Genomic DNA, 18,859 nt, shown 5'->3' with positions numbered 1-18,859 from the left:
CACTAACCTTGTCATTCCCTCCTTGAACAAGGTGTAACAATGTGTGCTGCTGAAATGTTTTTGATGAAAATCATTAATCCTGTCTCTCTCTTTCTCCATGGATGTTGCCTAATCTGTTGTATGTACAACTGGAAATAAAAGGCAGTCATCTGAGGCAAACTTGCAAAGCCAGCCATGCAGTTTTTCAATTCTTCCAAAAGGGCATCAATTATTTCAGTGCCCAAGAAGAAAAGGATGAGCTTCCTCAACAACTATCACCAAGTAGCACTCACACTTACCTAATGAAATGCTTTGAGGGGTTGTTCATAGTTAAAATTAACTCCTCCCTGAGCAAGGACCTGGACCCACTGCAATTCGCCTACCACCACAGTAGGTCTACAGCAGACACAACAATCTCACTAGCTCTTCACTCAACCTTGGAGCATATGGACAACAGCAATATGTACACCAGGCTGATGTTTTATCGATTACAGCACAGCATTTAACACCATCATCCCCTCATTATTATCTCAACAAGCTTCAAAACCTGGGCCTTTGCACCTCCATCTACACCTGAATCCTCGACTTCCACATTAGGAGACCAGAGTCAGTGCAGATCTGTAATAACATCTCCTCCTCACTAATAATCAACATAGAGGCACCTCAAGGATGCATGCTTATCCTACTACTCTACGCTCTCTACACTCATGACTTTGAAGGCTAGGTACAGTCAAATAGCATCCATAAGTTCACCAATGCCACCACTGTTATTGGCAGAATATCAGATGGTGATAAGGAGGCATACAGAAGCAAGAATGATTGGCTGGAAGAGTGGTATCGCAACTACAACTTTGCACTCAACGTCAGCAAAACCAAGGAATTGACTGTGGGAAGGGGAAGTCAGGAGAACACACACGTCTACATTGAGGGGACAGCGATGGAAAAGGTGAGCACCCTCAAGTTCCAGGGCATCAACATCTCAGAGGATCTATCCAGGGTCCAACACACTGATGCAATCATGAAGAAGACATGCCAGCGGCTATATTTTATCTGAGGGGATTTGGTAGGTCACCAAAGGCTCTAGCAAATTTCTACAGATGCACCATGGACAGCATTCTGACTGGTTACATCATCACCTGCTATGGAGGCTCCAATGCACAGGAATCAAAAGAGGCTGCAGAGGGTTATAGACTTTTCCAGCTCCTTCACGAGCACAAACTCCCCTAACATCTTCAAAAGGTGGTGCCTCAAGAAAGTGGTATCCATCATGAAAGACCCTCACCACCCAGGATATTCCATCTTCTCTTTACTACTATCCAGGAGGAGGTACTGGAGCATGAAAATGCCCACTGAATGTTTTAGGAACAGCTTTTTCCCTACCACCATCAGACTTCTGAATGTCCATGAAAACTACCTTGCTATTCCTCTTTTGCACTATGTATTGACAATAAACTAGACTGGTCAAAGAACACTGAGGCTGTCTACAAGAAGGGTCAAAGCCCTCTCTATTTCCTGAGGAGACTGAGGTCCTTTAATATCTGTCAGATGATGCTAAGGATGTTCTACGAGTCTGTGGTGGCCAGTGCTATCATGTTTGCTGTTGTGTGCTGGGGCAGCAGGCTGAGGGTAGCAGACACCAACAGAATCAACAAACTCATTTGTAAGGCCAGTGATGTTGTGGGGATGGAACTGGACTCTCTGACAGTGGTGTCTGAAAAGGGGATGCTGTCCAAGTTGCATGCCATCTTGGACAATGTCTCCCATCCACTACATAATGTACTGGGTGGGCACTGGAGTACATTCAGCCAGAGACTCATTCCACAGAGATGCAGCACAGAGCATCATAGGAAGTCATTCCTGCCTGTGGCCATCAAACTTTACAACTCCTCCCTTGGAGGCTCAGACACCCTGAGCCAATAGGCTAGTCCTGGACTTATTTCCTGGCATAATTTACATATCACTATTTAATTATTTATGGTTTTATTACTATTTAATTATTTATGGTGCAACTGTAACAAAAACCAATTTCCCCCGGGATCAATAAAGTATGACTATGACTATATTTACTGCATTTTTCTAACTTATAGTAATGTTTATGTCTTGACCTATATTGCCATAAAAAAACAAATTTCATAACATACTGTATGCCAGTGATAATAAACCTGATTCTGATCTGTTAATAGTATCCATTTGCGCTCTATCAAATATCCCATCTCAAACACCACACACAATGCCTCCCCAAAAATTTCATTCAAGTTTGTGAGACACAGCAGTCCCCTTAAACAAATTACTGATTGTGAATGCTAATTTTGAACCTGTATGTTCCCTCCTGTCCCACAATACTTTGCCCACCAGTTAAATTTGGCCAACTAACCTTTGTTTATTCATTCCTTTTTTTCTATTGTAAACAATGATACAGTGTTAGTAAATCTCCAGGATTTGGCACCCACCAGCAGGCAGAAAGGAAATAAAATAATGAACAGATTGCTTTCACAACCCAAAATATATTTTATCCTGGTCTTGTGATTTATCTTGTCAAGAAAATAATTAAACAACAATAAATCCATTATTTCAGGACTGATGATGGCCGCTATTTAAAATTGAGATGGTGCTAAATTACTTATTCAGAGGTCTGCAAATGAATTCTCAACACCGAAGAGGTTGGCAGGTTTAGTCACTATTTTAGATGAACATCATAAGTTTGAAAGGATATGGAGATCCTTACTTTCCCTCTAATTTCTTTTTACAGCTGTGCAGACCAACCATTAGTCTGAGCAGGAAATTTGTATACGGCCTAAAAATTCACAGGACTTTGTATGTTTTTTATATAATATGCACATCAAACACAAACCACAACTCACAACACAATTAAGTGATGTCAGGCAGTCAAAACAACTGAGAGGCACAATGGCAAAAGTAAAATGTTTTAACTAGATAGCACCAACTATCAGCAGGCAGGCGATTTATTAACAGTGAGCTACTGACTTCCATTCAGTGTTTATTGTTACAATTTGTAACAGTGTTGTAACTTGAAACACTGACAATGTAAGTACATTGAAGCTCTAAAATTTTTCAAAGTTAATGATAGAATTATTATTTAGAAAATGTATGGATTATATTCATCAGCACAATTAATTACATGGTATTTCACAATTGTATTAGCATAATTTCAAAATTATATTAACATTATATAAAAGAAATTTCCAGCTGGGCAGCAATAAAGTCTTTGTGCATTTTATGCACAGCTTAGAGGGAACAGTGATGGTACTTGAAATCAAGCTCATTTCATGCTTTTACTTAATGGCTAGATAGGCCTCTTTATTATGTACTTTTAATTCCAACAGAATCACATGTCTCTTCTCCTTCATTCGTGAAATTACACAAAATAATTAAAATTTCTAGTAAATTGTTATACAGAGGAATCACTGGAAAAATGTACAAAATAAAATCTGGCTTTTACTGCACTTACAAAAATCATTAAGTATTTGCTCGTGTGAATCCCTGAATGTACCAGTGGCATGGTAGCATCACACTTTACCATGTCAGCTGTAAGATATGGGTTCAATTCTCACCGCTGTCTATGAGGACAGTTCTCCCCATGACTGTGTGGGTTTCCTCTGGGTGCTCCAGTTTCCTCCCACCTTCCAAAGATGTACGGTACATGTTAAGGTTAGTGGGTTGTGGGCATGCTATGTTGGTGCCAGAACATTCAAGATCCAATATTGCTTATTGTCATTTGTCAGTACAAAGGAGAACAAAATGATCGTTACTTTGGATCTGATGCAGCATTAAAAAAACCACAATAAGCATAAAGAACATAATAAAAAAAACAATAAATACAAATACATATGATTATCTCATATACACAGACTGATTGTATGTACATAAAGTGACACTAGGTACAGGAGTGTCTGTAGATAAGGAAAGGATAAAGTAGTGATGTTGGAGGGTGTGGTGGGGTGGGTTTGTGGGAGGAGGTGCTAATCAGCTTGGGGGAAGTAACTGTTTTTAAGTCTAGTAGTCCTGGGATGGACACTGCATATCCTCTTCCCTGATGGGTGTGGGATAAATAGTCCATGAGCAGGGCAAGTGGGAGCCTTTTCCCAGCATCTTTCTGTTTATCTTGATGGCAGGTAGACTAATGCCAGTGATGCAATGGGCAGTCTTAACTACCCATTATAGAGCCCTCCCGTCCATTGCAGAGCAGTTTCTGTACAACACTGTAATGCACTTAAGATGCTCTCAATTGCACTTGAAGGTCATGAGTATAGATGTACGTAGTTCAGCTCTCTTAAGCCACTTCAGAAAGTAGAGGCTTGGTGAGCTTTCTTGATTGTGGAGGTTGTGATCTGGGACCATGAGAGGTTGTGCAAGATGTGCACTCCCAGGAGTCTGAAACTGCCCTTAGTTTCCACTGCCGTGCGCCCAAGTGAAGAGGGGTGTGAATGATGTGAGTTTTCCGAAAGTCGATAATCATCTCCTTTGTCTTGTTGACGTGGAGGATTGGGCAACACTTGAAGGATGCCCCCAGCACATCCTCAGACCATGTTGGTCATTGAAGCAAAGAACCCATTTCACTTTATGTTTCAATGTAATGTGACATATAAGCTAATCTAATCGCAAAGGAAAGGTACTTGCATGTCTTACTAACCACAAGGGCTGATAGTTCAGTACTACTGCTCTCACCCATAGTCTACATAAGACCATAACACATAGGAGTAGATTTAGGCCATCCAGCCCACCAAGACTGCTCCATCATTCTATCATGGCTAATTTATTATCCCCCTCAACCCCATTCTTCTGCCTTCTCCCCATAGGCACCCTTACTAATCAAGAACCTATCAAACTCTGCTTTAAATATACCCAATAGCTTGGCCTCCACAGCAATGAATTCCACAGATTCACTATCTTCTGGCTAAAGAAATTTCTCCTCATCTCTGTTTCAAAGTCCCTCTATTCTGAGGTTGTGCCCTCTGGTCCTAGACTCTCCCACTATAGGAAACATATACTCCACATCCACTCTATCTAGGCCTTTCAATATTTGATAGGTTTCAATGAGATTCCCCCCCACCCCCCATTCTTCTAAACTCCAGCGAATATGACTTAGTGCCATCAAATGCTCATTGGCGTGATGCACATTTTATTCTTCAACATTTGCAAATGCTGCTGCTGGAGAAGGAAAATTCTTTCCAACCTCCCACCCCCATCCCAACTACGCCGCATCTGGTTTACATTTTTGACAAACATGTTTCCTCTCACCCCGCTGATCCTGTGCTTTTGCACACACCAAGAAGCGGCCTTTTGTCGGCAAAATTATCGATTTTGTGAAGACCTGCAAAGAAAAGCAGAGAGAAAGAAAAAGATCAGAACAAAGGGGGAATTTCATCAACACACGTCATCGCTTCAGTTGTCTGCCAGTTCCCTCTCCCTCAATCTGCCACCCACCCATTAGTCACAAGAAGATGCAGTTTAGGGACAGGAAGTGTGTTAATGGAATTACAACTCTAAGCCTGTAATCAAGTCATGATATAAATATTTCCAAAAATAAATGAAAACAGGGCAATCTTTTCTGTGGTCCACTAAAAAAAAGGAAAGCAAAACCAAAATACATAGAGATCAAATGGCAACATGCAAGGGAAAGAAAAATTAGCTGGGGGTGGGTTGACTAAGTATGAAAGAGCAACTGGAAACACTGTGAGCGTTTTAGTGCTGTAGAGTCAGCTGCAGCATGAAAAATATTTTACCTCGAAGGGACATTAACCTTGCAAACAAACAGCTTTAAACAATTAGTGCCTGAAAAGCCTCCAATGTCTGTTGCCTTATTTCCATAAAAAGCCCAGAAAAGAACCAAGCTGTGATAATAATTACTCCCCAGGCACAAAAAAAAATTTTTAAAACGTGTTCATTGGGGTGTTAAAAGATTAATGATAGATTAATATTTTTGCAGAAAGATACAGCTGATTTGCACTGTTTTGCCATTAAAATTTTTCTTTAAGATGTATTTGATTTGTCAGTAAAGCTGTCCACCTTGCAGATAAACATCTGGATTTGGGAAAACCAGCAGAATTATGCATCCATATGCTCCATATTCCCTGCACATCCCTGCAGCATACATATGGTCAGGCAGAGTAAAAACATCAATAATGTATAACAAAGCATCAAAAAACACTTTTAAAAAAAACATGAAAGTGTCACGGTAGCATAGTGGTTAGCAGGACACAGCTCGAGGCGTTAGAGTTTGGAGTCCAATTCCAATGCTGTCTGTAAGTTGTAAGTCCTTCCCATGATGAACGTGTGTTTCCTCTGGGTGCTCTGGTTTCCTCCCACAGTCCAAAGATATACCAGTTAGTAAGGTAATTGGTTATTGTAAATTGCTTTGTGATAAGGCTAGACAACCAATCAATCAGGCTAGGTTTAAATAGCTGGGTGGCCGGGCAGTTCGGACAGAAAGGAACTGTTCTGCACTGTTCTTGAAAATTTAAAAAGTTAGAAAATAACTGGAAGAAACTAGTGAACAAACATCAAGGAGATGGGATTTGCCGCAGCTGACTCCAGATCAGCATCAATTTAAGGCCGGTAGCCCTAATGAGAAACACAAGAGATTTTGCAGATTGCTGATAAATCCAGAGCAACACACACAAAACGCTGGAAGAACTGAGCAAGTCAGGCAGCATCTATAAAAATAAATAAATAGTCGACGCTTCATGCCGTGACCTGTCTGCAGGATGGGAAAGGAAGGGGGAAGATGCAAAATAAAAACATGGGGAGGGGGTGGGAAGGAGGATAGATAGAAGGTGATTGGTGAAGCCAGATCATTAGGCAGGTGAGCAGAAGAGGTAAGAGGCCAGAGTGGGGAATAGAAGAAGAGGGAAGGAGGAGGGGGAAAGAACAAACAAGAGAAAACACAAGGAAATCTGCAGATGCTGGAATTTCAAGCAACACACTCTTACTAACTCTTCTTTCAGTTAGTCCTGACGAAGGGTCTTGGCCCAAAACGTCGACTGTACCTCTTCCTAGAGATGCTGCCTGGCCTGCTGCGTTCACCAGCAACTTTTGTGTGTGTTGCCAGAAGGAAAAATTGATGTTCATGCCATCAGTTGGAGGCTGGAATATGAGGTGTTTCTCCTCCATCCTGAGAGAGGCCTCATCGTGGCAGAAGAGGAGGCCACGGACCGACATGTTGGAACGGGAATAGGGATAGAAATTAAAATGGTTTTCCACTGGGAAATTCCACTTTTGGCAGATGGAACAGAGGTGCTTGACAAAGTGATCCCCAAATTAAGTCTGGTATCACCAATGTTGAGGAGGCCGCATCGGATATAAAAGATGACTCCTAACAGATTCACAGGTGAAGTATTGCCTCACCTGGAAAGACTGTTTGAGGCCCTGAATGGAAGTGAGGAAGGAGGTAAATGAGTAGGTGTAGCATTTCTCTCACTTGTAATTGAGCTAGAGGTTGTTTTCTTGATCCCACTGTGTCAGGGTGATGTCTCTGCAGATTGCTTCATTATTATTTGAGCTAGGATCAACAGGCTCCGGGATAGCTTCTTCCACCAGGCCATCAAACTGATTAATTCTTGCTAATACAATTGTATCTCTGTTATATTAACTGTCCTGTTATACATACTGTTTATTACAAATTACTATAAACTCCACACTGCACATTTAGACTGAGACGTAACATAAAGATTTTTACTCCTCATGTATGTGAAGGATGTAGAAATAAAGTCAATTCAATTCAATAATTGCAGGGATATGTGCCAGGACGGAGATTTATGGGAAGGGACGAATCAACAAGAGAATCACCTACGGAGCAATCCCTGCAGAAAGCAGGAAGTGGGGGGAAGTAAAGATGTGTTTAATGGTAGGATCCCATTGAAGATGGCAGAAGTTGCAAAGAATGATGTGCTCCTAGGGTGGTAGGTAAGCACAAGAGAAATTATATTACTGTTAAGACAGTGGGACTATGGGGTTAGCACGGATATCCAGGAAATGGAGGAGATGCCGGTGAGGGCAACATCAATGGTGGAGGAAGGGAATCCCCTTTCTTTGAAGATGGAGAGCATCTCTGATGCTCTGGAACAGAAAGCCTCATCCTGGGAACAGGTACAGTGGAAACGAAGGAACTGAAAAAAGGGAAAAGCATTTTTACAGGTAACATGATAGAAAGAGGTACAGTCAAGACAGCCGTGGGAATCAGGTTTATAAAAGGCGTCAGCACACAGTCAGTCTCCAAAACAGAGAGATCAAGAAAGGAGAAATAGGTATCAGAAATGGACCAAATGAATTTAAGGGTAGGGTGGAAGTTGGAGACAAAATTAATGAAATTGATTAGCTCACTATAGGTGAGGCCTCACATGGAGTATTATGAGCAGTTCTGGGCCCCTTATTTAATAAAGGATGTGCTGACTTTGGAGAGGGTTCAAAGGAGGTTCACGAAAATAATTCCAGGATTGAAAGGCTTGTCATATGAGGAGCATTTGATGGCTCTGGGTCTCTACTCACTGGAATTCAGAAGAATGAGTATGTGAAGAAGTATTGCAGATGAGGAGATCGAGAGCACGTGAAGAATCGCAGATGTGCTAATCAGGGTAGGTGGACAACTATTCTGTACAATTTGCAGAAACCATCATTTAGACACTCTGCACAATTTCATTGGATTAGCTTATCGATTTAAAGTGCCAATGTCTCCCATGTGGGACATACAGGTGTCCCCTGCTTTTCGAACGTTCACTTTACAAAACCTCACTGTTACAAAAGACCTACATTAGTACCCTGTTTTCACTAACAGAAGGTGTTTTCACTGTTACGAAAGAAATTAGCGCGCGATAAAAGGCAGGGCACGCCCCGAGCAGCCGCTCTCCCCCGGATTCGGAACAGCATTGCTTTAACGCGTGCCTGTGAGAAGCCGTTTGCAAGATGAGTTCTGAGGTATTGGAAAAGCCTGAAAGAGCTCGTAAGGGTGTTACACTTAGCGTAAAACTAGACATAATTAAGCGTTTTGATCGTGGTGATCGAAGTAAGGACAACGTGAGTTTGGCTTGTGGAAGCTGACGAAGATGATGTTGAAGAGGTTTTGGCATTGCATGACCAAGAACTGATAGATGAAGAGCTGATGCAATTGGAAGAGGAAAGGATAACAATCGAAACCGAATGCAGTAGCGAAATGAACGTGAAGCAACTGTGTGAGATTTTCGCTGCAATGATAAAGTACGACTTTAATTTTGAAAGGGTACGTAGGTATAGGGGATATTTGCAAGATGGTTTGAGTCCTTACAAAGAACTGTATGATAGAAAAATGCGCGAGGCTCAGCAGTCAAGCAAGCCTTCCACATCAGCCACAGCAGACGACGAACCTTGACCTTCGACATCGAGGCGGCCAGTCATAGGAGAAGTTGAGCCGTCTGCTCTAATGGAAACAGACGACAAGATGATACCCCAGTGTCCCACCACCCCAACCCACGGGCCATGGACAGATACCGATTTGTGGAGAATGCAGCAGTAGCCGGGAGGCACACAGCACATCTTTAACAAAAAAGCCGAAATAAACATGCTAGTTATTAGGTGCCGCTCCACACATAAATGTCAGCCCAGATCAGAGGCGAGGCAATCGGCAATCGGCACTGATCTGGGCCGACAATTACGTGTCAGGCGGCACCTAATTAATTAGCATGTTTATTTCGGCTTTTTTCTTAAAGATGTGCTGTGTGCCTTCCGGCTACCACTGGACCCCTGCGTGCTTCGCGGCAATGTATCGGTCGGCGGCCTGGAGGGTGGGGGCCACTGCACCACCCAAACTCTGACAAATCCAACACACCATCACCAGTGTGCTCCGCGCTTTCCCAATTCCGGTAAGTGATACTACAGTGTACATACATTATTTCTACTTTATATCGGCTGTGTATTTTTACGTGTTATTTGGTATGATTTGGCAACTTCATAGCTTAAAGGTTACTGAAGAGCGCTTGGTTTTTGCCGACAGCACTTGCATGAGATTTTCGCTACGGAGAACAGTTCAGTAATGATTGTGGAAAAGTACTTCTACTTTATATAGGCTGTGTATTTATCATATTATTCCTGCTTTTACTATATGTTACTGTTATTTTAGGCTTTATGTGTTATTTGGCATGATTTGGTAGGTTATTTTTGGGTCTGCAAATGCTCACAGAATTTTCCCATATAAATAAATGGTAATTGCTTCTTTGCTTTATGACCTTTATGACATTTCGGCTTATGAACCATTTCATAGGAACACTGTACCTTCGGATGGCGGGGGAAACCTGTACAGGATTTAAGTAAGTGCACAATTTTGGAGAATAAACATTGAGGGTTGGTTAACCGGCAAAGAAGAGGGTTAAAAATAAACTGAAGTTATTCTGCAAATGCTGTAAATCCAGAGCAACACAGATGAAATGCTTGAGGAACCGAGCAGCATCTACGAAGCGAAGTATACAGTCAACATCTTGGGCTGAGACCCTTCATCAGGATTGGAAAGAAAGGGGGAAGAAACCAGAATAAGAAATGTGGGGGAAGGAAAGAAGCACAATCTGGCAGGTGATGGGTGAGACCAGGTGAGGGGGAAGGTAGGTGGGTGGAGAAGGGCGGAATGAAGTAAGAAGCCGGGAGGTGATAGGTGAAAAGATAAAGGGTTGAAGAAGAAGGAATCTGATAGGAGAGGAGAGTGGACCATGGGAAAAAGGAGGGGCACTAGGTCACAGGTTTTTCCAATCTGCATCAATTACTTTCCTCCAAGTGGACTACAACCTTGTCGTGGTTTGGAGGCTTGCATATCTTAGTGACCTGGGGCTTTATGTATAGGCTTTATGCTTTGGCTCTTGGTAGGGTCAAAGAGGTCAAAGGATAGAGGACAAATTAAGAGTGGTCCACCAGTTCCAGGTTCAGGGATTCAGCTCAGTGCCAACAATCCTGACTGGTAAAACAAAATTGTTACAGAAACAGCACTGAAGAATCCTTCTACTTCTGAGTGTGACAGTATTCCTGAGTCTCCAGCTGGAACTTGCATGACTGACAGTAGTGAAAACCGACAGGAAGCTATTGACGCAATGAAGGAAGCCCTGAGCACCACCAGAGATGGAGGATCTTCATCGCTACCTTAAACACCAGAGAAATAACGGGCAGTAGGTAAGTATCAATGACTTAGATGATATAGGGCTCTGTTACAATCACATCTGGAACATGGTGTAGAGGCCTGGTCTTCATGTGCAAAGAAGGATATGCTTTCAATGGAAGAAGTACCACAGAGGTTCACCAGACTGATTCCTCTGATAGTGGGCTGGCGCATGGGGAGATATACAAAATTATGAGTGGTAGAGACAGGCTTTTTCCACTGAGGTTGGGTAAGACAACAACTAGAGGTCATGGGTTAAGGGTGAAACGTGAGATGTTTAAGGGGAAACTGAAGGAGAATTTCTTCACTCAGAGGGTGGTGAGGGTTTGGAAAGAGCTCCCAGTGCAGGTGGTGGACGTGGGTTTGATTCCAAAATGTAAAAGAAGTTTGTATAAGCACATGGATGGGAGGGGTATGGAGGGCTATGGTCCCGGTGCAGGTCAATGGGATGAGGCAGAATAATAGTTTGGCACAGACTAGACAGACCAAAGGGCTTACTTGTGTCCTGTAGTGTTCTATGACTCTAAGAGGTAAAGATGATGTCTTTAAAAAGTACAAAATTCTTAAGAACTTGACAAATACTGATATCGTATCTGTTAAATAGGGGGCGTGGACAATTTTGATTTGATGGAGAATGGACGTGAAAGCACAGAGGAACATCTGGAGAAATTTCTGAAACGCCCGTCCGCTGCTGACGTTACTGCGTGGTCAGGAATCTTTCGGAGGGTAGGCCTCAAAGTCCCCGGCCTTGCCTGCTTTTGGCAACCAAGAAGGAGGTCGAATTGTTCGGCAGAGATGCCACTCTGTACTCAGTGTCAGAGAGCTGATCAGAGCTCGAAGTTTTCGGATGACTCAGAGTCGGATTGTGGTCGGCATGGCAGGGAGAGTTTTTCTTCCTTCTCCCATCTGCGTGAGAGGTGGGACATTTGAGAGACTTTGAACTTTACTGTGCTCATGGACTTTCTTCATCAAGTTATCATATTGTTACGCTGTTTGTAACTACATGTATAATTATGTGGTTTTGTCAGTTTTTTCAGTCTTGGTTTGTCCTGTGTTTGTGATATCACACCGGAGGAAATAATGTATCATTTCTTAATACATGCATTACTAAATGACAATAAAAGGGGACTACGTGTCTTCATAATCTAAAAAAATATGTCCAGCATGGGAGAGACTGGCACTTTAAATGGATAATATGGTGCAATGAAATTGTGCAGATTGCTGGAATGGATGTCAACCTACTCAGATTAGGAATAACTTGATACTGATTTAAGGGCTGTTCAAGGGTTGTCTATTTAGGACAGAAGTGGGGAAAAAAAAATCATCTTGAGGCTAATTATTTTTTGGAATTCTCTGTCAAAGAAGGAGGGATGTGAAGTTCAGTCACTCAATATATTCAGGGAGTCAGGAGATGCATTCCTGTTAATAACAGCAATTGCTAATAACAGGAATGAAAATATATACAATTAGATAGAAAATGGAGTTTCTTAGGATATGAGAATAACTTAAGTGACATGGGAAGGATTAGTACTAGTAGACTGTACAATTAAACTCCATTTTATAAAATCTGTCCTCCAAAAATTCTACATTTTATGATAGTGGTGCATTAAAGTTATTTGCATCTACTTAATTTCTGCTGAAATTCAAGATGACAGTTTACACTTAAATATTCAGATGTAATATCAGAAATAAAATGAGACCATAAGACATAGGAGCCGATTAGGCCATTCAGCCCAATGCACAGGCATTCCATCACAGCTGATTTATTATCCCTTTCTCCTGCCTTCTCTCCATAACCTTTGACACCCTAATTGCAATAATATTAGATTCTTTAAAGTATTGCTTTCTGGAGAATAAGTTACAATTATTCACATATTCAAAAAAACTCCCAGTTTCTATAAACATAATTAAATATTTTGTAAAAATAAGTGAATGATTACAAAAAAACTTTCATGACATTGAAAGCTCTCAGGAATTGTGGTGTCTACATACTTGCACAATCACAAGCTCTAAATGTCAGTGGAAATTTCCAAATATTTGTTCAGTAAACATGCTCTTACAGAACCACAGCATTATAATCAAGGAAATATGGGAGCTCATTTAACATATACACTAACCCACACATGTAGGTAGGCACATTCACACAAGAGAGACCCTACAGGCAACAGATACAGAGAAATGTTGTACAGTATTGGCTTTGGCTAACAATTCTGAAAGGAATTGCTGTTGTTCAGCTGCTCCCATGCAAGTCCTGGACACATAGAAGCACAAAGTAAATCCAGGACACGTTGAGTGGCAGATGCTAGTACATCTTCTGTCACTTGATTTCAAATGAAATAAAAGATGAAGCTTTCTATTGCTAGACTTCATTGCATCAGGAACACAAGAGATTCTGCAGATGCTGGAAACCCAGAGTAACATGTTTAAACTACTGGAGGAACTCAACAGTCACGCAGTTTAATTCTGCTCCTTGGATGTTGCCTGACCTGCTGAGTTCCTCCAGCATGTTGTGTGTTACACTACATTACATCAGGAAATCCGTATCTCCAATGCTACACAGTGAAATCTGGCAAAGGATCAAATACTTCACTCATTTCAATAGGGTTTCTCAGCGTAAAGATAAAGGTTTTGAAAGGGTGTAATTTATTTTAACTTTTATTTCATGGTTTTCTTTTATTACTTATTAGCATGTTAATGTTTCATTAAATTTCATTATTTTTCATTTTAAAATAATTAATCTTTTCAATTTACAGCAGCTTTTAAAATATTTCTTAATAGAGGGTAGCACCAGTAGTTTAATGGTGAGACAATTGCTTTACAGAGTTGGTGATCACTGATCAGAGTTCGATTCCTGCCGCTGTCCATAAGGAGTTTGTACATTCTCCCCATGACTGTGTGGGTTTCTTCCAGGTGCTCCAGTTTCCTCCCACCTTCCAAAGTCATACAGCTAGGGATAGGGCAGTAAGTTGTGCACATGCTATGTTGGTACCGAAAGTACGGCGGCATTTGTGGGCTACTCCCAGCACAATCCTTGAACTGTTTTGGTCGTTGGTGCAAAACAACACATTTCACTGTATGTTTTGACGTATACATGACAAATAAGGCTAAATTTTAATCTATCAAAACTTTGACTGGATTAAAGCCTGTCAAAATATTCCAGTTCTGCAGCACACTGTATAAGGTTCACCCAGCACTGAGAACTTTCTGCTCCTTGCTATTCACTTCCCAGGTATGGGGGATCAACTCAAATAGCCCTCTATACTATTCTACTTCTCATTCCCATTCCAACATGTTAGTCCATGGCTTCCTCTATCGCTACAATGAGACCACACTCCGGCTGTAAGAGCAAAACCTTATATATTCCATCTGGATAGCCTCCAACCTGATGGCATGAACATCAATTTCTCAAGCTTCTGGTTATTGCCTCCCCCCTTCACCATTCCATTCCCGTTTCCCTCTCTCACCTTATCACCTTACCTGTCCATCACTTCCCTCTGCTGCTCCTCCCCGTTCCCTTTCTTCCAAGGCCTTCTGTCCTCTCCTTTCAGATTCTCCCTTCGCCAACCCTTTCCTTTATCTCTTTCACCAATCAACTTCCCAGCTCTTTACTTTGCCCCTCGCCCTCTCCCAGTTTCACCTGTCATCTTGTGCTCCTTCCTTCCCCTCCTCCCACCTTCTTGCTCCAACTTCTCATCATTTTCTCCAGTCCTGATGAAGGGTCTCAGACCAATACATCGATTGTTTACTCTTTTCCACATATGCTGCCTGGCCTGCTGAGGTCCTCCAGCATTTTGTGTGTGTTGCTTGGATTTCCAGTATCTGTAGATTTTCTCATCTTAGCCCTCTATATGTGAGCAGTCGGGTGAGTGTGGGTGGTCAGCATTGACCATCCAGCAGAAATGGGTCCACGTTGTTATCCTCAACCACTAAATATCAAAAAATTCTAATTCAAATCATTTTTGTTTACTTATTGCCAAAATACAGTGGGATACAATAACATTCTGGTTATTTTATTAAACTAGTAATTCAGAAACACTGTCTGATGTTTTAGAAACAAATCCCACAAAAGAAGCTGGTGAATTTAAACAGGTAGAGTACCTAAAACAGATAAATAGTGTCAGGAATGTTGACTGTAAAAGTACTCCACAGTCAGAATAATCCAGCTGGCTGTCCGCACCTGTCTGCCTACAGACTTACAAAGTTGTCATATAAATTTAAAGTTCAAAGTTCAAAGTAAACTTATTATCAAAGTATGTATAGGTCACCATATACTACCCTGAGATTAGTTTTCTTGCAGGCATTTATAGGAAAATAAAGAAATACAATAGAATTTATGAAAAACTATAAATCGCAAAGACTGACAAACAACCAACATGCAAAAGAAAACAAATGGTGCAAATAATAAAAAATGTAAATAAATAATACTGAGAACATGAGCTGCAGAGTCCTTGAAATTGAGTCCATAGGTTGAGGAGTCAGTTCAGTGTTGGGGTGTGTGAAGTTCAAAGTAAATTTAATATCAAAGTAGATATATGTCACCGTGTACAACCCAGAGATTCATTTTCTTGCAGGCATACTAAATAAATCCAATAATCACAGTAGAATCAATGGAAGACTGCACCAACAGGACAGACAACCAGTGTACAAGAGACAACAAATGGCGCAAATACAAAAAGAAAAAAAAATAATGTTAAATAAATAAGCAATAAATATCAAGAACATAAGACAGAGTCCTTGAAAGTAAATCCATGGGTTGTGAGAACAATTCAATGATAGGGAAAGTGAAGCTGAGTGAAGTTATCCCCTTGAGTTCAACAGCCTGATGGTTAAGGGGTGATAACTGTCCCTGTAACTAGTGGCGTGAGTCTGAGGCTCCTGTACCTTCTTCCTCATGGCAGCAGTGAGAAAAAAAGCATAATCTGGGTGGTGGGGGTCCCTGATGATGAATGCTGCTCTCCTGCAACAATGGTCAAGTCAAGTCAAGTCACTTTTTATTGTCATTTCGACCATAACTGCTGGTACAGTACACAGTAAAAACGAGACAATGTTTTTCAGGACCATGGTGCTACATGAACAATATAAAAACTACACTGAACTACGTAAAAACAACACAAAACTACAATCGGCTACAGACCTACCCAGGACTGCATAAAGTGCACAAAACAGTGCAGGCATTACGATAAATAATAAACAATAGGCACAGTAGAGGGCAGTAGGCTGGTGTCAGTCCTGGCTCTGGGTATTGAGGAGTCTGATGGCTTGGGGGAAGAAACTGTTACATAGTCTGGTCGTGAGAGCTCAAATACTTTGGTGCCTTTTGCCAGATGGCAAGAGGGAGAAGAGTTTGTATGAGGGGTGCGTGGGGTCCTTCATAATGCTGTTTGCTTTACGGATGCAGCGTGTGGTGTAAATGTCTGTAATGGCGGGAAGAGAGACCCCGATGATCTCAGCTGACCTCTCTACCCGCTGCAGGGTCTTGCGATCCGAGATGATGCAATTTCCGAACCAGGCAGTGATGCAGCTGCTCGAGATGCTCTCGATACAACCTCTGTAGAATGTGGTGAGGATGGGGGTGGGAGATGGACTTTTCTCAGACTTCGCAGAAAGTAGAGACGTTGCTGGGCTTTCTTTGCTATGGAGCTGGTGTTGAGGGACTAGGTGAAATTCTCTGCCAGGTGAACACCAAGAAATTTGGTGCTCTTAACGATCTCTACGGAGCAGTCGTCGATGTTCAGCGGAGAGTGGTCGTTCCATGTCCTCCTGAAATCAACAACCATCTCTTTTGTTTTGTTCACATTCAGAGTCAGGTTGTTGGCTCTGCACCAGTCTGTTAGCCGCTGTACCTCCTCTCTGTATGCTGACTCATCGTTCTTGCTGATGAGACCCACCATAGTCGTGTCATCAGCGAACTTGATGATGTGGTTCGAGCTGTGTGTTGCAGCACAGTCGTGGGTCAGCAGAGTGAACAGCAGTGGACTGAGCACACAGCCCTGGGGGGCCCCCATGCTCAGTGTGATGGTGTTGGAGATGCTGCTTCCAATCCGGACTGACTGAGGTCTCCCAGTCAGGAAGTCTAGGATCCAGTTGCAGAGAGAGGTGTTCAGGACCAGTAGGCTCAGCTTTCCAATCAGTTTCTGAGGAATGATTGTGTTGAATGCTGAACTGAAGTCTATGAACAACATTTGAACGTACGTGTCTTTTTTGTCCAGGTGGAGGGTGATGGCAATGGCGTCGTCTGTTGAACAGTTGGGATGGTATGCAACCTGCAGGGGGTCCAGTGAGGGGGGCAGCAGGGTCTTGATGTGCCTCATGACGAGCCTCTTGAAACATTTCATGATGATGGATGTGACAGCAATGGGACGGTAGTCGTTGAGGCAGGACACTGAAGACTTCTTTGGCACGGGTCGATGGCGGCGGCCCTGAAGCACGTAGGAACGATGGTGCTGCTCAGGGAGATGTTGAAGATGTCAGTGAGAATCTCAGCTATCTGGTCTGCACATCCTCTAAGCACTTTGCCAGGAATATTGTCTGGTCCAGCAGCCTTCCGTGGGTTGACCCTGCACAGGGTTCTCCTCATATCGGCCACGGTAAGATACAGCACCTGGTCATTTGGAGGAGGGGTAGTCTTCCTCACCGCCACGTCATTTTCCGCCTCAAAACTAGCATAGACGTTATTCAATGCATCTGGGAGGGAGTCATCACCAGCACAGGCAGGTGGTGTTGTCTTGTAGTTGGTAATGTCCTGAATGCCCTTCCATATGCGCAGTGTGTCGCCGCTGTCCTGGAAGTGACTGTGGACTCGCTGGGCGTATGCACACTTTGCCTCTCTGATGGCCCGGGACAGTTTGGCCCTCGCTGTTGTCAGGGCTGCCTTGTCGCCTGCTCTGAAGACAGAGTCACAGGTCCTCAGCAGCGCACACACCTCCGTGGCTTCTGGTATTTTCTTGTTTTTTTTTATTTCAAAATATACTTCATTCAAAAATAAAATTTTGTACAATAAACTATTCAATGACTCTCAATCCTTTATAGCTGTTTCCATTATGGGCTTTACATTTCCACACTTTTAGCCACCCACATGGCGCTCTGTTGTTTCATCTTTCCACATCATTGTTGAGGGGTATACTCCCCGCTACCCGACCCCTCCCACTCTCACAGGAGAAGAACCCTAAACAGTGGTCCTTCCCCACTGGGTCCTTGCGGTGGCTGCACCAAGTTTCAGTGCGTCCCTCAGCACGTATTCCTGCAGCCGAGGATGTGCCAGTCGGCAGCATTCTCCCACGGACATCTCCATGTGCTGGTAGATCATCAAGTTTCAGGCCGACCAAAGAGCGTCTTTCACCGAGTTGATGATCTGCCAGCAGCACTGGATGTTGGTCTCTGTGTGCGTCCCTGGAAACTTCTGGTTAGCGCGTTAAGTGATGGTCTTGGCCACAGTGACGTCATCAATGCACTTGCTGATGTAGCTAGTCACTGATGCCGTGTATTCCTCTAAGTTGGTAGAGTCACCATCGGTTGCAGCCTCCCTGAACATGTGCCAGTCAGTGTGCTCAAAACAGTCTTGAAGAGCAAAGATGGCTCCTGCTGGCCAGGTTTTCACCTGCTTCTGAACTGGTCTGGAGCGCCTGACGAGCAATCTGTATGCTGAGATTAGCATAACAGAGATGTGGTCTGAGTAACCGAGGTGGGACAGGGGTCTGCCCGGTACGCGTCGGGAATGTTTGTCTGAACAAGGTCCAACGTGTTCTCCCCTCT

General features: G+C 42.7%; 1 protein-coding gene across 3 annotated transcripts in view; it reads right to left on the bottom strand.

Moving 5' to 3' along the window:
- bcas3 (BCAS3 microtubule associated cell migration factor) overlaps nucleotides 1–18,859 on the bottom strand; it is a 975,956-nt gene that overhangs the window by 837,619 nt on the left and 119,478 nt on the right. For all 3 annotated transcript variants that reach the window (XM_072243678.1, XM_072243680.1, XM_072243679.1), the window contains exon 7: nucleotides 5,239–5,311. In XM_072243678.1, coding sequence (XP_072099779.1) covers nucleotides 5,239–5,311 — 73 coding nt within the window. The remainder of the gene's footprint in view (nucleotides 1–5,238; nucleotides 5,312–18,859) is intronic.

The sequence above is a fragment of the Mobula birostris genome, chromosome 25 (genome assembly GCF_030028105.1).
Source record: "Mobula birostris isolate sMobBir1 chromosome 25, sMobBir1.hap1, whole genome shotgun sequence".
NCBI classification, from domain to species: domain Eukaryota; kingdom Metazoa; phylum Chordata; class Chondrichthyes; order Myliobatiformes; family Myliobatidae; genus Mobula; species Mobula birostris.
The sequence above is the reverse complement of the archived record's forward strand: the minus strand, read 5'-3'. Positions and strand labels throughout refer to the sequence as shown.